The sequence below is a fragment of the Saccopteryx leptura genome, chromosome 2 (assembly GCF_036850995.1).
Source record: "Saccopteryx leptura isolate mSacLep1 chromosome 2, mSacLep1_pri_phased_curated, whole genome shotgun sequence".
NCBI lineage: Eukaryota > Metazoa > Chordata > Mammalia > Chiroptera > Emballonuridae > Saccopteryx > Saccopteryx leptura.
The window spans coordinates 337836280-337860589 of NC_089504.1; the positions used below are offsets into that span (position 1 = coordinate 337836280).

The following is a 24310-nucleotide window of genomic DNA, read 5'->3' on the forward strand; positions in this document are numbered from 1 at the left end:
AACAACCAAAGTGTCCCTTGATAGAGGATTGGATAAAGAGGATGCGGTACATATATACAAGGGAATACTACTCAGCCATAAGAAATGATGATATAGTGACATTTACAACATGAATGGACCCTGAGAACATTATACTGAGTGAAATAAGTAAATCAGAAAAAGCTAAGAACTCTATGATTTCACACATAGGTGGGATATAAAACAGACTCAATGACATATCATATTTCCCCCTGTATAAGATGCTCCCATGTATAAGACACACCTTAATTTTGGGGCCCGAAATTTGAAAAAAAAAAATGTATTATATAAAGTTATTGAACTCAAGTTTTATTCATCATAAAATTCATCCAACTCCTCATCAACATGAAAAAGTGGGAAATGCAAGTAAAAAAATCTACAACCACTGTATAAGACACACTGTTTTTAGACCCCAGATTTTTCAGGAAAAGGGTGCATCTTATACATGGGGAATACAGTGGATTAAAGTGAAGTGGTTACCAGGGGAAAAGGGATGTGGGGTGTGGGAGGGGGTGGAGGGAAAGAGTATAAAGAGGGAAAAATACAAGGTGATGGAAAATAATTTGACTTTGGGTGATGGGTATACAACATAATCAATATTTCAAATGCTATAGAAATGTTTCTCTGAAACCTATGTACTCTTATTGATCAATGTCACCATTTTAAAGTTAAAAATTAATTTTAAAAATTAAAAAAATTAAAAATATATATTAAATGGAAAATAATTTTAAAATTCATAAATGCTTATTGAGGGCTATACAATTACTGGCTTAATTAATTTGCCATTTCGTTTTCCAGCCTATGAAAAGTCCTTATTAACTAAATAAATGATCAATTTTCCATCAACAGAAAAAGAAATCAGGCACAAAGTCACCAACGTTTTTTGTATTCCAATCCCTGGCCAAATGGTATCAAACCTACAGAAGCAAAACTAAAAAAGCATTTTCTTTCACAGGGTAGTTTAAGTCTCCAAATACTTCAATCCTTAAAATGTAAGTAAGGGGTTTATTTAAATGAAGGAATACGGTTTTGCTCAGAAGTATCTTATTAAATGGGGGTGGGGGAGGAAAGTAGACAAAAGCACATGGATTTTTTTCTAGCTTTATTTATAAAGCACACAACTCCTCTTGACACAGAAACAAACACACATCCAAGGAGGAGCTCATTAATAACAACAACAACAGAACTAGGGGCCAGGGGGACCTTATTTAACACTAGTCTAAGTGCCTGGCTCAGAGATCACTTCAAATGTTTCTCAGAGTGACATCTCACCTCAAAGAACAGAACAGAGACCTTGACTTGAGGGTCCATCTATCCGCCAGGCAAAAAAGCTGCACACTCAGTCCTCAGCATCATCAAACTGTCCAGTTTCAAAGACCATCTTGGAATAATGGGGTATCAGTGGAGGCGGATGGTGCCAACTGGGGTCATAGAGCATATCTCCTTGCGGGGCACAGCATACCCAAGGTTTGACCTCTTGAAAAATGCAACTCTGGATGTCGTCAGCATCTGCAGGCCATTTTAAGACAGATTAAAGGAAGGAGGGAAAGTGAAATCAAAGAGCCATCAAAAATGTCTAAAAGAAGGACACCCACCCTGTTTAAACACACATGTACACGTGCGTGCGCACACACACGAATCCTCCTTTCCAGAAGAATTGCAAGCACGTTCTTTCTGAGGCAACTCATAGTTGTGCTTCTCAGCCAAGGGTTCTTAGCAGTGCAGAGGAAGTGACTGGATAACAAGGCACTTCTGTCTGCAGCTGCTCAGTTCACACAAAGATATCTGGAGAAAGTAACATTGTTTCAATGTTAACACTAACTGATATATTATGGAATCAAATATAAAAGTGGTTTGTATTTTTTTTTTCCAACATGAAAAAGAAGTTGTCACAGAAATTGTGGATTTCTTACAGATATCAGGCTAAACTCACAGATGTGGGTCCCTCTTCCAAACTCTGCCTTTAGGGGTAGGAGAGTCTTGAACCCTGGCCTAGGACCTCAGAAACACCACACCTACCATAGGGATTCCCTTGATCTGCTTTCAACTCCAAGTCCCAGTCCTCATTAAGATCAGCAACCTGTCCCTTGGGCAGACAGCTGGACACCCCTTCTGACAGCTCCCAGGTATTCAGTTCCCCCTCAGAATCTTCATCATCCACTGCGAAGCCGTCCTCTTCAGAATGGGTGCCTTCGCCATTGGCAGGACTATCAGTAGGGATACTCTGCGCTCCGCTGGCTAAGAAATCAACAAAAGAGAAAAGGTCTTAAAGCAACTAGCACACCAGGGACCCTACTCACGTGCTAGGAAAATTGCTGGCAGGCTCACTAAGAGGGTGGCAGAAAAACAAGTGTACAGCTAGTGCTCGACTTACAACCACGATTGGTTCCGAGAGACCAGTCGTAACACAATTTGGTCGTAAGTTGAGTAGGCTATATGTACAGTACTGTGAAATGATGTTATAAAAATCTTTAAGTCAAAGACAAAGACAATTTCCTCTTGGTAGACATCTTTGGAGGGGTTTGAAGAAAAATATCCAAGACACAAAACAAATTGCTGTACCGAGTCTGGTAACAGTTGAAATGGTGCACGCAGAGATGGTAGTGCAGCCAGAAGCTGGTCCACACTGTTCGTATGCCCAGCTGGGCAATGCTTGCGCTGCCAGACATGGAGCAGTCGTGGCTAGCGATTGTGGTGGTAAAATCGAATGGTCGTAAGTTGCATAGGTCATAAGTCGATCAATGCCTGTACAGAGTTCTTTAGCCACCTGAGCACACTTCAAAAAAATATTTATATGTATGTATGTTCCGTTGACATTTTTAGAAGTAGGGCTGAGCAATTATTTTCAATAAGATGTCTTGCCTTAAACAAGGCCGTTAATTGCCCCGTATTTTAATTCACACAGGGAGTCAGGCACAGTTTACATTTTTAGGTTGTTTACATGTCATTAAAACAGATGATAAACTTTCACAATACAGGTGTGAACTGAATTTTCGCTCCTCTATTCCTCCTCTCTTCATCCTTAAAGAGCATGTTAGAGGCCAAGGGGGTATTAGGATAAAAGGAGGCAGACGAGCAGAACCTATCTAGTCACAATAGACAGCCACCCAACATTGGGAGGGCTGGAAGGTACACTTTCAGAAGGTCTCAAAATAATGTTAGAAAGTTTGGGAAGGACAACGAACATCCAAGCACACAGTGCTATGGTGAGGCCAGGTCAGAGCTGGAAATGAATCAGCCTATTCACACTGTCAGCTACAAGCAATAAAATAATACTTCAGGGTATGGGTTCGAGAGCCAAACTACCTGGGTCCAAATCCCAGTTCTGCCAATTACTAAATGTGTTACTGAGCTGAAATGTACTCAACAGATTCTCTTCATAGCTTAAACATAGAATTAACATACAACCCACCCCTTAAGGTCTACTCAAAAGAATTAAAAACAGTTGTTCAAACAAAACTCGTACAAAAATGTTCATAGCGCAACTACTAACAATCACAAAAAGGTAGGAACACCCCAAATGCCTATCAACTGATAAATGAGTAAGCGAAATTTGGTTTTCATATATGACAGGATCATTCAGCAGTAAAAAGGAACGAAGTATAGGCATACTTTGTTTTATAGCATTTTGCTTTATTGCACTTTAAACCGTGTTGTGTTCTTTACAAGTTGAAGACAAAACTATCAGTAAAAAGATTACAACTAGCTTTACTGCAACAGTAGCTTTATTGCAGTGGTCTGGAACCAAACCCATAATATCTCTGAGGTATGCCTGTACTGATGCATGCTGCATGTGTTAATCTTCAAATATGCTGAAAGCAGCCAGGCATAAAGCGCACCTAGTGTAGAATTCCATTTACATGCAATTCACATTTCCCTGTCCAGCATAGGTAAATCCAGAGACAGAAAGCAGAGTACTGGTCACCAGGAGCACAAGGAAAGAGGAATGGGTTGTGACTACTTACTGGGTCCAAGGTTTCCTTTTGGGGTGGGGTAACAAAAATGTTCTGGAATTATACCAGAACACCCTGGCCGGTGGCTCAGTGAATAGAGTGCTGGCCCAGCATATGGACGTCCGGGGTTTGAATCCTGGTTAGAGCGCACAGGAAAAGCGGCCACCTGCTTCTCCCCCTCTCCTTTTCCCCTTCTCTCCCTCTTCCCCTCCCACAGTCAGTGGTTTGATTGGTTTGATTGGTTCTAGTATGGCCCCAGACAAGAGGATAGATCCATTGGAGCATCTCGACCCAGGCACTAAAAATAGCTCAGTACTCAAGCATTGGCCCCAGATGGGGCTGCTGAGTGAATCCCAGGTGGGGCACATGTGGGAGTCTGTCTATTTCCCCTGCTCTCACCTAAAATAAATAAATACACAAAAATTAAACATGTTCTGGAACTAAAATGGTGTTGGTTACATTGTGACTGTGTTAAATGCCACTAAACTGTACGCTTTAAAATTGTTAAATAGGGCCCTGGCCAGTGGTAGAGTGTCAGCCTCGCGTGTGGATGTCCTGGGTTCAATTCCCAGTCAGGGCACACAGAAGAAGAGATCATCTGCTTCTCCACTCCTCCCTCTCTCCTTCTCTCTTTCTGACTCTCTGTCTCCCTTTTGCAGCCATGACCCAATTGGTTCGAGCAAGTTGTCCCCAGGCACTGAGGATGGCTACATGGCTTCACCTCAGGCACTAAAATAGCTCTGTTGCCAAGCAACAGAGCAATGGCCCCAGACAGGCAGAGCATCACCCAGTCGGGGGCTTGCTGGGTGGATCCTGGTCACGGTGCATGCAGGAATCTGCTTCCCCGCCTTTCACTAAATAAATAAATAAATACATACATACATAAATGTCTTGTTTCCTCATTTGTAAAATGGAGTTATGATTGTTGTGCGAGTTTTAAAAAATAAAAAGGAAAATAAAAAAGAAACCCTTAGGGTTGTGCCTGACATAGTGAGTACTCAGTAAATATCCACTGTCATAACTATACTTATTTGTGTGGTGCTTTATCTTGACCAGCATTATCCAACAGAACTTTCCACTGTCCAACAGGCTAACATTAGCCAAATGTGACTACTGAGCATTTGAAATGTGGTAAATGTAACCAAGGAGCTAATTCTTTTCATTTTATTATAAGCTAAAACTTAAATAGCACCAGAGGCAATTATAGGTCTAGATCTTCTCACCTAACAGAACCCTCCGAGGTAAATGTTATTACCCCCTCCTTTTTTTTTTTTTTTTTTTTTTTTGTATTTTTCCGAAGCTGGAAACGGGGAGAGACAGTCAAACAGATTCCCGCATGCGCCCGACCGGGATCCACCCGGCATGCCCACCAGGGGGCGACGCTCTGCCCATCAGGGGGCGATGCTCTGCCCCTCCAGGGCGTCACTGGGATCCACCCGGCATGCCCACCAGGGGGCGACGCTCTGCCCGTCAGGGGGTGATGCTCTGCCCCTCCAGGGCGTCACTCTGCCGCAACCAGAGCCACGCTAGCACCTGGGGCAGAGGCCAAGGAGCCATCCCCAGCGCCCAGGCCATCCTTGCTCCAATGGAGACTCGCTGCGGGAGCGGAAGAGAGAGACAGAGAGGAAGGAGAGAGGGAGGGGTGGAGAAGCAGATGGGCGCCTCTCCTGTGTGCCCTGGCCGGGAATCGAACCCGGGACCCCTTGCACGCCAGGCCGACGCTCCACCACTGAGCCAACCGGCCAGGGCCCCCATTTTAAGATAAAGAAAAGAGCCCTGGCTGTTGGCTGTGGTAGAGCATCAGCCTGGCGTGTAGATGTCCTGGGTTTGATTCCCAGTCAGGGCACACAGGAGAAGCATCTATCTGTTTCTCCACCCCTCCCCATCTTGTTTCTCTCTCTCTCCTCCTCCTCCTGCAGCCATGACTCAATAGGAGCAGGTTGGTCCCAGGCACTGAGGATGGCTCCATGGCCTCTGCTCAGGCACTAAGAAGAGCTCGGTTGCTGAGCAACAGAGCAACACCCCAAGATGTGCAGAGTATCACCCCCTAGTGGGCTTGCTGTGTGGATCCCAGTTGGGGTGCATGTGGGAGTCTATTTCTCTGTCTCCTCTCCTCTCACTGAATTTTTTTTAAAAAGATAAAGAAAAGATAAGTGACTTATCTAAGCCACAAAACTAAAACCAGGGCTCTGAGCTGGAGCTGAAAGAGGAAATATCTCTGCTCTGCTTGGCTCCAAAGCCTATATTCCTCCTGCTTCCCTAAGCTGTCTTTCTCAAAGGGATAGATCCGGACACAAGTTTATGACTTCCTTTAACGAAGCTCCCAAGGGCCCTCCAAACAAGAGGACTATTGAAACACTAGACAGAAAAGGTAACTAAGAGGAGGACCTGCTAGAAAAAGAAGGTAAACAAGACATAGGGGCTGTCCCCCTTGTCGCTCCCAACATTCACCCCAGTCTCTGCCATCTACTTGCCTAGTCGATCCATGGCCTTCTCAGTCTCTCTCTCCTGACCGGAGTGCTCATCTGGGGCAAAGCCAGCCTGCCAGAAGAAGAAACAATTACCCAGGACTTGGACATAAGGGGTATCCCCAGTCTTGTCTCTCAACCACAAACCCAGCCACCCATACTCCCCTTTGTGTGGGGGGCTGGGACTCTGCAACCCCCACTTTTGCTTTGCCCTACTAGACTGAGCAAGGATGGAGGGAGAAAGGCCTTGCTCTTTCCTAATCTGGAGGCATCATCCCAGCGACACTGCACCCCTGGCAGGAGAAACACCCTACTATAGTGGCCACTAAATCCAGCTTACAATTTGTCAACACTGGCAAAGCCAGCCTCATCACCCAGCCCTGTCTGACTCCCAGACTCAGGAAACCTCGTCCAAGACCCCACAGACCCCAGCACTAACAGGGGCACGCCCCTTCCTCAGAGGCTAGAAGTGCAGCTCTGCAAAGCCTTTCCACTGAGCTTGTGTAACATTTCCAACCTTATCCCTTTGTTCCCTTAGCCTGAGGGTTGATAGCTATTTCCTGCAGTTGTTACCTCCAGGTTCTTTTGTAACTTTTCAGTTACTTAACAACTTATTATTTAGTTAATACTATATCAAATTATCTGTCTGGATTGGGGGGAGTGAACATGAATACAGAGCTTTAGTCCCTCTGCAAGGCTAAGGGCAATCTTTCCCCACAAGCCAACCATAGGCCTCTCTGCTTTCAATACTCAAAAGTTCCTGAAGTCCTATCACCTCTTAGACCTCTTTCAAAAGGGAACAAGAAATGTTCACAGCCTGCATGAGAAGACCTGATTTCAATCCCAGCTCTGCTATTCATTCAGGGTATAACCTTGAACACATCACTTCACTCTGCCTGGGTTCCCGTCTATGGAAATTGAGGATGATTGTTCCGACCCTGCAGGGCGCTCATGATTACGTAATATTTATGAAAACACCAAGCACATAGCAGGAAATGTAACATTTGTCTAAACCCACCTTCTTTGCCCCTATATCTAACCCGCACTTGGCACCTGCCCCTCATGACCTAGTCATGCCTGAATTTAAAGCGTCAATTCCAAGTTCTGTAGTCACTGACAATCCTTGGTCACTACTGTGGCCAGCTGATGGGACCTCTCACTTAAGTCTTCAACTCTATTTCCAGAGCACAAAATTACCCATGGCATTCACACAATCCCCTCATGTCCCATCAACCTGTTGAGCACAGTTCTCTCTCGGCTCTGCAAACCAAGTTCCCAGGCAATTGCCCTGCACTTCGGCATCCCCAGGCCTCTGCAGGCACCACCACCCTCACCTTGGAGAGGAAGCGATCGTCCTTCCTGCTATCCCTGACAAAATCAGTCTCATCCTGTCTGCACTCCAAAGTAATTTTATTTTTAAGTCTATCACTATATTTTTCTCCTTACTTTGATTACGTACTATCTTTGATGCCAAGCACGCCAACCAATTACTAAGCGTGTCTACCGTACCAGGCAGTATTCTGGGCGCCAGGGTTAACAGTCGAAAACAGAGTTTCTACCCCTCAAGGAGCTCACCAATGAGACGAGATTATGGACTGCAAACAAGGACAGTAATAACAAAGGTCTGTGAAAAACCGGGAGCTGTACGGCGCGCCAATGAAACAAGTTTCATGGAAACCCTGCGTCAAAGCGGGCCTTTGGGTTTCTTCGAACAGAACAGGAGCGCGCAGGAGACATCCTCTGGTACTCAGGGTTAGCTGAGTATCCCCAGCAGCGCACACAGCTCCTTCAAGAAAAGTCTCTCCTCGCCAGCCTCACCTGGCCCCGGCCCAGGCCTCCCGCAGCGGCCCCCAGTTCCCGGACGTCAGCATCACCTTCCATTCAGCAAGTACGCACAGGCGCCCGGGGGGCCAAAGCCTTCCTTCTTCATCCCCTGCGCCCACCCACGCTTTCGAGAGCCCGGCAGCCAAGCGGCCCCGCACCCCTGCATTCAGCGGCCTCTCCACCTGGCGGTTCCCAGCTCGAGCGCGCGGCCAAATGGCGCTCAACGTTCGCCCGGCGGCCCGAAGCGCTTCCCAGGCTCCGCGGCCCCCGCTGCTTCCCGCCCCTGGCCTCAGGTAGTGGCCCCACCCGACTCTCGCGCGGCGCTCACCTCCGGGCTGGGGGGCACTTCCCGCGCGCTCTGCAGCGGCCGACCCTGAGGCGGCTCCCCGGCTCCCAGCGCCAGGGACCGGGCATTCTGAGGGTCCATGCCGGGCGGTCCGCCGTTCCGCGCCCTGGACGCGGCTCGGCCACGTGACGCGCCAGCCGGGCCACAAGCCCGAGGATACGCCTCGGAGGGGCCAATCAGCCAGGGGTGCTCCCGGCAGAGGGGGCGGGACATGGGGGGGTCACGAGGAAGCCAGGGGCGGGGCGGCGTAGGAGGGGAGGGGCGCTCGTAATGGCAAAAGCCCACCTACTGGTCCTAAATCCGATCTTTGTAGCTCTGACCAGTGTAGGTCCCAGGGATGGGCGACCGAGTCCGGAATGCCAACTAGCATCCCCACCCAGCTTCAAAACCTTCCATTCCTATTGCCCCAGTCCACCTGATAACGTATAATGTTGGGCTATAAAAACTTTCAATGCAGTTGTAGCTAGCTCCAACCTCATTTCACTTTTGATCTTCTAAATTTCTCTAAAACTCAGAATTGGACTATAACTCACCCACGGATGAGACAATTAAGCAGCTAAAATGATTCTCTACCTTGACTTAATGATACTTCTTCAAGTTAGTTCATTAGTAACCAAGACAGAGGATATAAACAAATTTCAACAATGTACAGGCTATGACAGTCATAGTTACCCTAGACATTCTGTGTGACCATAGTCTGACCTGGGAAAACCTCTTTTTAACACATTGTTGACCGGCAATTTTACACAGAAGTTATCTCATGTCACCAGCTATTTTTTCATAATTATGATAGTGAGACAATCTAAATAAACTTCAGTATATTTATACATAATGAATTTAAATGAAACTTTGTACATATACTTTATACATATTATATATTTTAGTAATTTTTTTGGCGTGGTATAGCAATCACCTAACAACGTTTTGCAAATAGATCTGGTTTTGCGGCACTTCCCTTTTGAAACACACACTTTACATGTTCAGTTGGATTGAACACGACGAAGAAAGATTTTACAATATCCTTGATATGTATGTTCAAACTGTGAGCAGTTAGAAGATAATCCAAGTTTAGATGGCTCAACACTGTGATTATTTTGTTTCCCGTACCTTCAATTTTGCGGTCTCACGCCTGGAGGAGCGTGAAGGAGTCCGCATGAGAATATATTATAGAAAGGTGTGTTTTTTGAACTTCAACTCTCAGGGCAGAGTCGCAAATAAAATAATCCTATATTACCCTCATTTTTAAAAATTGAAATAGCTAATGCAAGTGCAAACACGAGTTAACTCATGAGCAATCAACATTTGGGCATGAAACCTCCAATTAACCTGTGAGCGGTCAACATTAACGCTCAGGTCTGGCCTACAACCTAAAAGGTATCAGAAGATAGGCAACGACCACCTTCACTGCCTGAACTCTGTAACAAACTGGTTCAAGGTGTGATAATCACGTTAACATTTAAGTAGCAGAAAAGCTGTAAACTGGATTCCTTTCTTAGCAGTCTACTTTAATGCAATCTTTGGGAGATTAGAAAGAGCCTGTTCCTTCATCTCCTTCAAAGTGTATGTTGTTTGTAAACTATGTTAAGATATTTAAAAAGTATCTGTCCAATAGAACTTTCTGTAATGGTGGAAATAAAAGTTCTATTATCTGTGCTGTCCAATATGGTAAACATACAGCTATTAAGCACTTGAAATGTTGCCAGAGTAAATGAGAAATTGAATTAATTTTAATAAATTTAAATTGCCATACATAGCTAGAAAACTACCATATCTAAACAGTGCAGCTCCAGGTGAACTAGATAGATGCATTTGTATAACCTGCAATGGTAAGAGCCAGACATAGGGCTGTGATAATACAAGGAGCCTGTAGGTCAAATAAGTTCATAAATATGATATATATGTTTGCTTACTTATAGTTTGCATTGGGTAAGGGAGACAGGCTGTAAGCTGGCAAAGTCATTATAGCCTAAGGCTTAGTTTTAAGACTAAGCCTTTCCCACCCTTTTAATACTAAGATCTCAAAACTGAGCTTTTCCCCACACCCTTGACTGTTGCATGATGTGGGGTGGTGCACTCTTATGAGGAACCCCATTTATGCCTCAGATAAGTGGCTTTGTATCAGACTCCTTTACTTGTATATTGGCTTAAAGGCTTTAATTTCTACACTATAAAATGAGGCAGACCAGGGGGCATGCTCTCTCAGATACTGCCATCAGCATTGCAGAGGAGAGGCAGCCAAGATGGCAGAGTGCTGAAGGAGAACCCAGTTTGTGCAGAGAGAAAGAGATGGGGAACAGAGGTGAATAAGGCTGGTGAAGTAGAAACCTTTAATTCTAGAAATACTTGGATGAGTCAGTGGCTTTGGGAGCCCTGAATGGAAAGGGAAGTGTTTTTCCACTGTGTGTATTTCTCGCCTGCCGGGTGCAAGCTAGGACTAAAGGTAATAGCCGAACAGTTCTTGGCTCCGTTGTTTCATTACTATTTGTCCAAATCAAATGTGAATTTGCACAGGCCAGGCAGCTGTGATGGTGGCTGTGGCTACTTTCTATACAGGGCCCCACCTTCATAGCCTTGCTATAAGAAGCCCACCACCACCCTCTTTGCTTTCATCTTTTACATATATCTCTTTCCTAAAATAAAAATGCCACGTAAGGCCCTGGAGCTCTGTTGTCCCAATGTGCAGAAGTTGCCAGTTCCATCCCTGGTCAGGGCACAAACAAGACCAGATTGAAGTTTCTCTCTCCCTTCTTCTCTAAAATCAATGAAGAAAATTTTGTAAAATTTTTAAATAAAAATGCTATCTAAGGACTTAGAATGATAAACATCCCCAGATTTAATGGGAGAGAAAAAGAAAGCTTTTATTTTAAAACAAATGATAAGCAAATATTTAAAGTACAAAAGCTCAAAATAAAAATGCCCTAAAACATATTCTAATATTCATAAGGATTGATAGGGTTGTGGGCAGGCGGAAGAGGGGGACGCGACCCCTTCTCCCTTAAATAGACAAAGGAATATTAAAAAACCGGACATTCCAGATCACCTACCCCCAGACATCCGATTGACTCACCCGGATGTGTGGAAGGTCCCCTAGTTTACATACAGTTAATCCTTTATTCCCTGTAACAACTACCAGCCCCCACCCTCCAACACCTGTTAGAGAACCGGTTACTGACCTCCGCCTTAGGAGTCAGTCAGCAGATGACCCCTAATAAACTTTTCTAGCTTGGACTCAGGTGTCCTCCTTTGGCCAACCTTACAGGGATTTTATATATAATAAAAGTATTATATCAGCAGAGAGAAAAATCGCCACAAATGTAGAAAATTTAATTGGAAGAGAAATTCCAGCTGTCCTCAGCAAGAAAAAGGGTTATCAACAAAGAAATCATACAAAAGACAAAAAACAAAAAACCCTCTGGATGTCAAAAATACCACCCTAAATAAAAGCAGCTGGGGCAAACTGTTTGCAATAAAGGAGAGACAGACTAAAGATTAAAATTCTTAGTATATAAAAAACTTAGTTCAGAAAAATGTTCAAAGAACTGTCAAAGAACTTGAAAAGACAACCAGGAAAAACACGTTAACTTCATTAATATCAAAGAAATGCATATTAACACAATGCTGTATCTTTTTTCACCTATTAAAATGGTAAAAATAAAAAAATTAAATATCCACTGCAGTTATAGGTGCTGACATTTTCATACATTGCTTGAAAAAGAATGTTCATACATTAAAAATTGGCAATATGACCTGTGGTGGTGCAGTGGATAAAGTGTCAACCTGCAGTTCTGAGGTCGCCGGTTCAAAACCCTGGGCTTGCCCGGTCAAGGTACCTATGAGAGTTGATGCTTCCTGCTCCTCCCCTTCTCTCTCTCTCTTTCCTCTCTAAAGTGAATAAATGAAGTCTTAAAAAAAAAAAAAAAAAGAAAATTGGCAATATATATCAATATTCCTTTAAAAATTATATCCTTTAATCCAATAATTCTGTCAGATGTCAATTTGACTCTTCATAAACATTTATAATAAGAAAAATCTAACATGACAAGATTCAACCATAGGGGATTAGTAAAATAAGTCATGGCTCCTCTATACAATGGAATGCTATGAATGAAATGTTTTTTGGGGTTTTGAGGGGGGGTTATTTGTTTGTTTTTGTATTTTTCTGAAGTTGGAAACGGGGAGGCAGTCAGACTCCCGCATGCGCCCAACCGGAATCCACCCGGCATGCCCACCAGGGGGCGATGCTCTGCCCATCTGGGGCGTTGCTTTGCTGCAACCAGAGCCATTCTAGCGCCTGAGGCAGAGGCCATGGAGCCATCCTCAGCGTCCAGGTCAACTTTGCTCCAGTAGAGCCTTGGCTGCAGGAGGGGAAAAGACAGAGAAGAAGGAGAGGGGGAGGGGTGGAGAAGCAGATGGGCGCTTCTCCTGTGTGCCCTGGCCAGGAATCGAACCTGGAACTCCTGCATGCCAGGCCGATGCTCTACCACTGAGCCAACTGGCCAGGGCCTTGAAATGTTTTTAATACTATTTTAATGATATGAAAAACAACAATTAAGTGAAGTATAATAAGTAAACTGTACTGAATGTTTCTCCCAGTGACATCATAATATTAAGTTCAAGGATATAAAGTTCAAACAACTGCCTCCCGGCTCCCAGAACGCCCTTCTTTGCTCCAAGCCATCCTCTATCACCTCTGAAGCTGTCTCTGCAGTTCTTAATCTACTCCCTGCCCCTCCCCTTCTTTAGGTGCCACATCTTCCCACTGTAAACATTTCTCTGCAGATCAGTCCTAGAGCTAGAAGACACTTTTATAACATCTTAATCTTCTTAAAGGACTTTTCCCCAATAACCCAGCATCCTTCTCTGCTGCTTCAGTCAGTTTTCAGGACATCCAGCTCTGTTCTCCAATCCCCTATCCCGTACCTCCATCCCATTCTCCAACCCCCTACCCCCTACCTCCATCCCAAAGAGCTTCCCTTCTTTCCTGTTTATGATAGGCACTCAATGAATGAATAAATGAATGAATGACCTAAGAGGATATATCTAATTCTGATCAAGGAAATCAAATTACCCAATTTAACTCCAGATGATACTACAGTATGCTTTTATTTTCATTATTCTATTCTCACTCTATCTTCTACAACAGATGCATATCAGGTATACTTTTATCATAAGGAGAGAATAAACAAACAGAACTGTACTTTCTCCTCCCCTTTTTTTTTTTTTTTTTTTTTTTTCCATTTTTCCGAAGCTGGAAACAGGGAGGCAGTCAGACAGACTCCCGCATGTGTCCGACCGGGATCCACCCGGCATGCCCACCAGGGGGCGATGCTCTGCCCATCTGGGGCGCCGCTCTGTTGCATCCAGAGCCATCCTAGCGCCTGAGGCAGAGGCCACAGAACCATCCTCAGCGCCCAGGCCATCTTTGCTCCAATGGAGCCTCAGCTGCGGGAGGGAAAGAGAGACAGAGAGGAAGGAGAGGGGGAGGGGTGGAGAAGCAGATGGGTACTTCTCCTGTGTGCCCTGGCCGGGAATCGAACCCGGGACTCCTGCACGCCAGGCCAACGCTCTACCACTGAGCCAACTGGACAGGGCCTCTCCTCCATTTCAACTAGCACTACGTCTACATTATTCATCCCTGACCAGGAATAACAAAAGAAACTCAGTTTTATGGTTTCCATTTTTTCTTTTGTAGAGGGGGGAACAAGAGAGATAAGAAGCATCAACTTGTCATTGCATTACTTTAGTTGTTCATTGATTGCTTCTCATTTGTGCCTTGACCAGGGGGCTCAAACTGAGTCAGTGACCTTGGGCTCAAGCCAGAAACCTTGGGCCTCAAACCAGCAACTTTTGGGTTCAAGCCAGCAACCATGGGATAATGTCGATGATACTTTGCTCATCCTGGCGACCCCATGCTCAAGCTGGTGACCCTGAGCTCAAGCCAGATGAGCCCATGCTCAAGTCGACGACCGTGGGGCTTCGAGCCTGGCACCTCAGCGTCCCAGGTCAAGCTCTATACACTGCACCACCACCAGTCTGGCTGATTTCTACATATTTTGGAAAATATTTAGGACCTACAGTAGATCCAGCCTCAACAAGTAGCCTCTGGCCACTAACCAGTTCTCTTTTCTGGAATTAAATATTAACATAGTAACACATGACTTGCGGTGACACAGTGGGTAAAGCGTTGATTTGGAATGCTGAGGTCCCCGGTTCAAAACCGCAGGTGTGCCCGGTCAAGGTACTGTACATACACGAAAGCAACTACTACAAGTTGATGCTTCCCATACCCTCTTTCTCTCTTTCCCTCCTTTCTCTAAAATAAATAAATAAAATCTTCAAAAAATAAAGAGAGAGATTAACACAGTAACAAAATTAAAACGTCTCAAAATCCTGTCTGCAAACTGCAGATGAACTCATAACACAAATCCACGCAGGGGGCTTCAAAGCTATCGTTTCACAAAGCTGGCCTTGGTCTTCTGCTTTTCACAAGTGGCCAGCTTGATGCATAGCATATTTAGCCACAAACACCTCTGCTGACTCCCCCTGCAACATTTTCATGGCTCGCCAATGTATCTGTCCACAGTTCTCAGGTCTACCAAGGGGGTGGTTCAATTCTTCTTTGATGTAATCCAACCAAAGGTCTTTAAAGAGAACCAAAAAATAATTATAAACATACAATTAGATAACAGATGAGGCTTTACCAGGTAAACTTAATTATTTAATATCAACTCAACTAAAAAACTTAACTTATTTCCATAGAACCCTATGTAAAACAATACCTCTCTCATCATCTTTACATTAAGCTATATCAAAACTTTTTTTTTAAGTAGAAAACTTCACTTTAATCATGATAATCTATGTATTCTAAATATCTTAGAGGTAGGATTTTGCTGAGTCTCTTTCAAGGTGAAACTGATCTCAATGAGTTAATGATAACTTCATTATTGTGCTTAACAAAACTTGTTTGGGTTAGTAAAAAAGCCATTTTCATACATGTTAGCTTTTGAATGCTAAGTAGACAGGTTTTACATGATACACCTACACCCAGAAGTATGGGTTGTTTGTTGTTTTTCTTTTTTTTTTTATTGATTGATTTTAGCAAGAGAGGAAGGGGGTGGGAGAGATAGAAACAGTAACATCAATCCATTCCTTTTTTTTTTTTTTTTTTTTTTTTTGTATTTTTCGGAAGCGAGAAACGGGGAGAGACAGTCAGACAGACTCCCGCATGCGCCCGACCGGGACCTGGCACGCCCACCAGGGGGCGATGCTCTGCCCCTCCAGGGCGTCGCTTTGCGGCAACCAGAGCCACTCCAGCGCCTGGGGCAGAGGCCAAGGAGCCATCCCCAGCACCCGGGCCATCTTTGCTCCAATGGAGCCTCGGCTGCGGGAGGGGAAGAGAGAGACAGAGAGGAAGGAGAGGGGGAGGGGTGGAGAAGCAGATGGGCGCTTCTCCTGTGTGCCCTGGCCGGGAATCGAACCTGGGACTTCTGCACGCCAGGCCGACACTCTACCACTGAGCCAACCGGCCAGGGATCAATCCATTCCTGTATGACCTCTGACCGGGGATCAAACCAGCAACCTCTATACTTAAAGACGATGTTCTAACCAATCAAACTATATGGCCAGGGCTCCAGAAGGATGTATGTTTGCAGGGCCTTTAAATGAGGACAGTGTGGCAACAGCCAACGACACTGATGTCAATTACCATGCAACAACTCCTTTACTGTAACTCCCACTCCTTTTTGTTCTGACCTACGTTATTTATTTACCTTTCCCTTTAAAACACATTTTTAAGAGAAACAGACCAAGCAAATCTTTCTCTAAACCAGAGTTTCTAGAAGACTCATGAACTCCTGAGCATATGAACTGAAATTACAAGTAAAATTCTATCTGCAAGTATTTATGCACAAAGTAAGGGAAGAGGCAAGAGCAAGATGCAAGTTTTATTCTCAAAGAGGGCTATGACCCAAAAAAGTTAAGAAACACTGTTCTAATCATACTGATCGGTTACAGACTACAAATGCAAACAGACTTGTATGTCTATAACTGAAGTTTACTTACCAGAATCAACAGATCCAAACTCTCTCAAAGCCCTCTCATAATATTCTCTTAAGTTCACCATCTTGCAGGATTCCTAACAAAAATAATCAGACAATCTTGCTTCAAAAACCTTAATTTATAATGTCACAAATTCATTTCAACCACATTGTTAAGCAGCTACCATCTTTTAGGTATTTGAAGGAGAGGAGGGTTGTGGCTCAAGACAAGCACAGCCAGGATTTCACCTTACCCAGAGAAAAGGCATATGTAAATAAATATCAAACAGTGGTAAACACTTTGCTATGGTAACATGGCAAAAGCCTAATTAATTCTCAGTAGGAAGAAAATGGGCAGCTTCACAGCAAAGTATATTTGAAAGCCCTGAGGGAAAAGGAGGATCGAAATACACGGAGAAGATTCTACTCCTTATTGCTAGGGGTTTTTTCCTTTTGACTGTCTAGCCTCTAGCACATACTAGCTATGTGCACCTTAAAACTTTTTTATATCAAGGCAAATGATATAAAAAAATAAAAAATAAGAAGACTAGTTATATGGCCTTCAGCAAAATTTTTAAACCATCTGACCGCAGAAGTTTCCCTACCCATAAAAACAAGAATAATGATATCTTAGAGTAATTACAAGGATTAAATTAAAATGTTGATTAATTATACACCTAGCCAAAGAGCTAGTACTAACTTCACAATCAATAAATGTTAATTTTTTACCTCTATTTCCATTTAAATGTGCCCTATTTTGTTTCATTTTCTTTTTTGTTTCATATTCAAAGCAGATTAACATCTTTAGTTTAAAAACCCTTTTGGATAGTCAATTATTTCCTCATTCAAATTTCTCTTCACTGAGACTGTATTATTTTATAGAAAGTCAATTTAACCTATCTTACATGTGCATGAAAATCAGAATCACTGTGTTCAGGGATCATACAGTGCACCGCCCTGTGCAAATTCCTTTCTATCCAATATCCCCTTTGCCTTTTAACACTTGCACCCCCGAAAAGTATTATAACCTCCTTTGTAGATGAGGATGCCAAGGGTTTTTTTGTTTTGTTTTTTTAATTTTTATTTTATTTATTCATTTTAGACAGGAGAGGGGGGGGAGAGAGAGAGAGAAGAGAGAGAGACAGAGAGAGAGAAGGGGGGGAGGAGCAGAAAGCATCAACTCCCATATGTGCCTTGACCAGGCAAGCCCAGGGTTTCGAACCAGCGACCTCAGCATTTCCAGGTCGACACTTTATCCACTGCACCACCACAGGTCAGGCTGAGGATGCCAAGGTTTAAAATTAAGTGATGTGCCCACAGCACATAACCAGATGTTATCAATCCAAAGTCTCATTATTATTCTATACTATTTCTTATACTGTAGAACAAGAACAGATTATTGACCTATATAATAATCAAAATTATGAAAATAAGAGTTTAACCTCTATAGTAATTTTTCAAAATTCAAGTAAAAATAATAAACAATCAAAATACCAAAATAGCCTGACCAGGCGGTGACGCAGTGGATAGAGCAATGGAATGCAAATGAACAGGTTCGAGACCTCGAGGTCACCAGCTTGAGTGCGGGCTCATCTGGTTTAAGCAAAGCTCACCAGCTTAGACCCAAGGTCACTGGCAAGGGATTGCTTTCTCTGACGGGGGTCCCCCCGCCCCAGTCAAGGCACATATGAGAAAGCAATCAATGAACAACTAAGGTGTCGCAACAAAAAACTAATGATTGATGCTTCTCATCTCTCTCCATTCCTGTCTGTCTGTCTCTATCTATCCCTCTCTCTGACTCTCTTTCTGTCTCTGTAAAATATATATATATATAAATAAATAAATAAAGGAGAAAAAGCAAAACTGAATACTTGGAGAAGGTTTGAAAAAATAGGTATACTGATATATCTGCTGATTATCACTACAAATAAGAGTAATTCCTTTGGAGAACTACCTGGCAATATATAAACAACCATAACAAAACTAGTTTTTCAGTCCTAGAAATTTATCTCAAGAAAATAATTCAAAAGGGAAAAGAGCTATATAAATGAAATGCTAACAACACTTTGTTTTCCTTATCAAAAATCTGCAAAGAGCCTGACCAGGCAGTGGTACAGTGGATAGAGTGTCAGTTTGGGGTGCTGAGAACCCAGGTCTGACACCCCAAGCTCGCCGGCTTGAGCACAGGCTCACCAGCTTGAGTGCAGGATCACTGGCTTGAGCATGGGATCATAGACATGACCCTGTGGTTGCTGGCTTGAAGCCCAAGGTCACTGGCTTGAGTCCAAGGTCACTCGCTTTGCTGGAGGCTCCACCCCCCCCCCCCTGGGTCAAGGCACATATGAGGAAGTAATCAATGGAAAACTAAGGTGCCACAACAAAGAACTGATGCTTCTCATCTCTCTCCCTTCTTGTTTTTCTGTCCCTGTCTGCCTGTTTCTCTTGCCAAAAATAAAAAATAAAAATCTGGAAACAACCTATACATAAAGGAATAGTTAATAAAATTATGGGTTTAAGAATAACACTACAACCATTAAAAATGATAACCATGCAAAAACACAGGAGTTTGTTTACAGAATTATGTTGAGAAAAAAAGAACCCCCATATGGCACAGAAGTCAGAAATAAAACAGCACAAAACTGTGTGTATATAAGTAAACAAAAAATTTAAAAAACAGTAAAAGTAAAAACAAACATGGTTGGCCTGTTACTGTAATGGGATTACAGACATATTTGGATTTCCTCTCCTTAGTTTTTTAACTGAGATTTTCCTGTATTCTTCCTCCTTACCTGTTCTGTTAAAAATACCAGAAAGTTACTGAGTGCTTACTCTTTACCTCACAATCCAATACAAGAGGCAAAAAGGATGCCATAGAGGCAGAAAAGCAGTGCTTCACTCAGCCTGCAGGGAGGGCTTCCTGTAAGAGGTGACATGTAAATTTTCTATTTTCCAGACTGGTACTTTCTCTTCTTTGCTTGATTACCATTCCTAAACCATCTCTATGAAAAAAGGGATTAGATAAAGGGACCAGAAATTTATATCATATTATAGTGAGAGTTTTTATGTATCAAAATGCTGCCACAGATTGGTAACCATAATCCATTTTCCAAGATGAGAAATGCATGGACAGAACACTTACTTGCTCCTTTTCAAATTGGATTATTTTCCTGAAAAAATCAACTGAAAATGGACGCCTTTCCTGTAAACTAAAAAGGAGGAGAGAACTGTTACCTTCCACAATGACAAAAAGCCTCTCACATCCATGAATATAAATACCTACACCAGTGCCTCGACAACGTGGTTTAATAGAGCTGCCTGCAGTTCAATGCCAGGACTGTACTTGACCATCAGTCACCCTCAATGCTTTCAATCTCCAGTGACACTCTTCCCACTACCAAATTCTTTCCTAGCCAGTTTCCTTCCTGCTCTTTCTCACTTTCAGAGTCTTCAGTTTCCTCTCCATCTCAGAGTCTTTCTAAGGAGACCAATAAATCCACTTCTAAAAATATATTCTAGGGAAATAATTTCCAACATGGTTAAATATTTGTGCAGGTATGTTCATCAAAGCAGTATTACTGTTCCAAATTAATTACACACATCTAGAGAGTGGTATATCATACAGCTAGTTTTAGAAAATGCTACTTATGAAGAATTATTACTGAAAGAGAAAAGGCCAGTCTTAATGTTCACCAATAAAAGTGATAAACAAAACGTGATTATAGTATGATCTCAAAAACGTGAAGGACAAATTTTAAAATGATATAGCAACATGTTTTTTTCTCTTGATGACTGCATCACAATGTATTAGTTACCTCTTTTTTTAAAATTTTCCACAATAGGTATGTACTGCTTTAACTGTTCCAAAAAAAGAAAATAAACTTCTTGAAAAAACCGCTTGGATTACTCTCTCAGATACATATACCTGAGTACGAGGAGCTGAGGATGGAGTGGAGAGACTAGTAACAGATGTGAACATTGTGAGTACCTTTTAAACACAGCTCTGGCCTTTCTGTAGCCACCACTTCGATAAGCCCAATCCAGGTACTTATTCTTCAGAGTGATTGAGTCAGCACCCGTGACAGCTAAGAGAGCTTTCTACAATTTAAAAGAAAGAGACACAAGCTGTGTAAAGAACTTTATAAATATCAAAACAAATATTTCCAGAACCATCCGAGGCTGCTCAGAGAATGGTACTTTAGGAATAGCTGTTACAGAAATAACCCTAAAGCTAGCCAACTAGTAAACCCATCTGCCAATTCCCCACACCCCTGGACTCAGAACATCAGGCCTGTACCTTATAGATGGCTTCAGTGTCTTCCGGGCTTTTGGCGCCCTCGCTCCACTCTGCCCAAGAAATCCACAATGGCAGGCAAACCTGCTCACAATTAAAAAAAAAAGACAGCTAAACACTACACTCTGAAAACTAGTCACTCTAAAAACAGGTTCCTCTGAAGATTCATTACCAGTCTATCCTCACTATGACAGACTCACACAGCCTGCTGACCAAGTCACCCAAAGCAATACTCTCCTGTTAAGTCTAATTCCTTAAGTTGGGGAATGCTGCCTATAGTTATTATCATCAATTAGTTAATTAAGCAATTAATAGCCCTAGCTAGTCAGACCCATAACCACCAGGTAATGTCTCTGCTGTTTAGGACCCACAGCACAAATACTAACTACCTAGGCTGAACTAACCTGATCTTCACGAATGTCTCAGAGGCACACACAAATGAGCAGTAAAATAATTTAAAAAAATTTTTTGTCCCACTTTAACTTCTGGAATACTTTTTCCTATTAATATAAAAGAGTCACTGCAAAGCTTTAAGGTTTAGTCTTTTAAACTTCAAGGTTTAGAAATATGTGCGTATTTAAAAATCAGGCTTAAGTTCAGCTTTGGAAGCAAGTGAGAATATTATAGCCCTGGCCAGATAGCTTGCTTGATTAGAGTGTCATCCTGATATGCAAAGATTGTGGGTTCAATCCCTGGTCAGGGCATGTATAGGAACAGATGGATGTTTCTCTCTCTCCCCCCTTTCCTCTTTCTAAAATCAATCAATTAATAAATAAAAGAGAATTGTATTAATATTTCTCCCTTGTAAGTTATCTAGATGGAATATAAAATTTTATATAGTCAATTTGCAAACAAAGAATTAGAAATAGGTCATTAAATGGAAGTAAATATTTCTACCCTTGACCCTTCAATCATCAGCACAAACGCACTCTAGAAACAGCTGTCACCACCCAAGTACACTCCAAATAAGCTTTGGCTGAAGTCTTAGAAGGTTTCCCAAATAAAATAAAATAAAATACAAAAGGCCCAACTCACGGACCTGGGGCTTCAGGTACGCAAAGGCTTCTTCAAAGAGTGTGGCTACATCAGGGCTCTTTGTCTCCATCAGCACCTGCAGCTTCACCTGCCACATCGTCACCGAGTCTCTAAACAATGCAATCCCGTCTTCTGCAACCTGCAGAGCTTCCTTAAGGAAGTCACGCCGCAGCAACAGCTCAATCTAGATAAGACAAAGGATCACAGAAAAATTAACTACTGAAAGTTAAATTAGCCATACAACGGGTGATAAATGAAACAATGATTTCAACAGCCTTTCCACTAAGCATTTTGTCATGGCTGCCAAACAGGCACAAAGTGAACAATCTGGAGTTTCTCCTCTATCTCCTTTACCCTCCCACCCTCCCACTCCCCCACCCCCCAGCTCCTACTCCCAAGGGAGAGCTAAAAAATAAGGAACAGCTGAAAAGTAGAGGGTCTAAATAATTTAGATTGCAAGTTAAATTTTTAATAAAATAGTTCACTATAATAAAACCCATACCCACCAAATAGAATATAAAAATCAGTCACGATAAAACCAGTACTCGTGGATTGGTAAGGAAACAAGTTTACTCATTCAAACAGCTTCTGAAATATCATTTGACATTATGTGACAACAGTCATAAAAGTGTTCATAACTTAAACTTGGGAAATGTATTTAAACAAATATGACCCAACAAGTATATGAAAAGAAGGAAATCTTAACCTGTTCAAAATGCTTATAGTTGACCCTGGCCAGTTGGCTCAGTGGCCAGGCCCTGCGTGTGGATGTCCTGTGTTCAATTCCCGATCAGAGCACATAGAAGAAGCAACCATCTGCTTCTCTACCCCTTCCTCTCCCTCTCCTCTCTCTCTCTCTCTTCTCCTCCCACAGCCATGGCTCGATTAATTCAAGCACACCTGCCCCAGGCACTGAGGATGGTTCTGTGAAGCCTCCACCTCAGATGCTAAAAATAGCTCAGTTGCAAGCATGGTCCCAGATGGGCAGAGCATCGGCCCCAGATGGGGGTTGCCAGGTGGATCCCGGTCAAGGAGCATGCAAGAGTTTGTCTCTCTATCTCCCCTCTTCTCACTTAGAAAAGAAGGAAAAGAATGCTTGTACCCATACTATTTTAATGGAGGAGGAGGACCTAAAGCCAATTCAATTTTATAAAATTGTAAAACAGCAAATAAATGGCAGCATGTAATTCATCCATTTAGTAAGCATTTTTATTGCACACTGTAGATGCTAAATTCAATAATAAGAATATCAGGTACATTCTCTATCACCCTCAGACCCTCCAGTCAGGCAGTTTGATATGTGCCATGACACAAAACACATCATACGCTATAAGAATAAAAAGAGGAGCACCCAACACGGCCTGTGGTAGTGATGAGAAAGGACTTCCAAAAAGGGAGCACCATTTAGACCTAAGAAAGAGCAGGCATGAGTCAGGTGGAAGCAGAGATCCTACCCAGCGTGTGCAAGAGGTTAAAGATGAGAGACAGCCTCAATAAAAAAGGAAATCCAGTTCAGAATGGCTGGAGAGATAGGATGTAAACTGGAAAACTGGCAGGTGAGGCTGGAGATAGCGGTAGGACCAAATTAATGAGGCCGAGCAGCTCTACCCAAAGGACAGTGGAAAGCCACAGAATAATCTGATAATTTTAAAAGATCATTCAGTGGTGATTAACCTGGAGAAAGGATGAATGAGAAATCTGCAAAGCTTTATAAATTCAGCGGCAGTATGTCAAGGGACTCTCATTAAAGGCAAGGTCACCATATAAGTGATGAGGTGGTTGGGTTAGGAAGGGGAGCATGAGAGATTTGGAGAGCAGAGGATATTTGAAATAGCCAAAGGTGTGAATGGCAAAATAAGCAATAATGGAAAGAGAACAGGACTGCCAAGACAATACTCAAAGCAAAGCACATGTGGATAAGGTGTGACTATCCTGCCAGCATTCAATAACTCAAATGAGGGCAGCTGAACTCATCCCAGTCTGGGATTTTTGCCAGATAGAAGCCATAGTGGGAGCCTGACCAGGTGGTGGCACAGTGGATAGAGCGTCGGACTGGGATGCAGAAGGACCCAGGTTCAAGACCCCGAGGTCGCCAGCTTGAGCACAGGCTCATCTGGTTTGAGCAAAAAAAAAAAAAAGCTGACTAGCTTGGACCCAAGGTCACTGGCTCAAGCAAGGGGTTACTCGGTCTGCTGAAGGCCCACGGTCAAGGCACATATAAGAAGGCAATCAATGAAACCTAAAGTGCCACAACGAAAAACTGATGATTGATGCTTCTCATCTCCCTCCGTTCCTGTCTGTCCCTGTCTATCCCTCTCTCTGTCCTTGTGGAAAAAAAA

At 43.0% G+C, this 24310-nt stretch overlaps 2 protein-coding genes across 4 annotated transcripts in view; both read right to left on the reverse strand.

The window, feature by feature from the left end:
• Positions 1 to 867: 867 nt before the first annotated feature.
• COPRS (coordinator of PRMT5 and differentiation stimulator) lies at positions 868 to 8726 on the reverse strand. 2 transcript variants are annotated; one of them, XM_066366279.1, is made up of 4 exons: positions 8592 to 8726; positions 6446 to 6512; positions 2038 to 2256; positions 868 to 1527 (listed from the first exon to the last, which is right to left on the reverse strand). In XM_066366279.1, the coding sequence occupies exons 1-4, from the start codon at positions 8688 to 8690 to the stop codon at positions 1358 to 1360; spliced, it is 555 nt and encodes a 184-aa protein (XP_066222376.1). In that variant the 5' UTR covers positions 8691 to 8726; the 3' UTR covers positions 868 to 1357. The 2 variants fall into 2 exon arrangements, with proteins under 2 accessions (XP_066222376.1, XP_066222375.1); XM_066366278.1 differs by having other exon boundaries at positions 2038 to 2252; positions 6442 to 6512.
• A 3186-nt stretch (positions 8727 to 11912) lies between these two features.
• Positions 11913 to 24310, reverse strand: part of UTP6 (UTP6 small subunit processome component) — a 38569-nt gene continuing 26171 nt past the window's right edge. Inside the window, exons 14-20 of one of the 2 annotated variants that reach the window (XR_010748895.1) lie at positions 21976 to 22155; positions 20940 to 21020; positions 20631 to 20740; positions 19785 to 19851; positions 16671 to 16743; positions 13563 to 15250; positions 11913 to 13529 (exon numbers count right to left, since the gene is read on the reverse strand). Coding sequence is in view for 1 of the 2 variants with exons in the window: in XM_066363773.1 (XP_066219870.1) it covers positions 15093 to 15250; positions 16671 to 16743; positions 19785 to 19851; positions 20631 to 20740; positions 20940 to 21020; positions 21976 to 22155 (669 nt within the window). In the remaining variant the exon portion in view is untranslated. Of the gene's footprint in view, positions 15251 to 16670; positions 16744 to 19784; positions 19852 to 20630; positions 20741 to 20939; positions 21021 to 21975; positions 22156 to 24310 lie in introns of both variants that reach the window. The other variant, XM_066363773.1, reaches the window with a different exon arrangement.

Coding starts and splice junctions, on each gene's coding strand:
- COPRS (XM_066366279.1), bottom strand. CDS start 8,690: ATGGACCCTCAGAATGCCCGGTCCCTGGCGCTGGGAGCCGGGGAGCCG. Junction 6,513..8,591: donor AAGTGCCCCCCAGCCCGGAG/GTGAGCGCCGCG, acceptor TTCTTCTGGCAG/GCTGGCTTTGCCCCAGATGA. Junction 1,528..2,037: donor AGATCAAGGGAATCCCTATG/GTAGGTGTGGTG, acceptor AATGGCCTGCAG/ATGCTGACGACATCCAGAGT.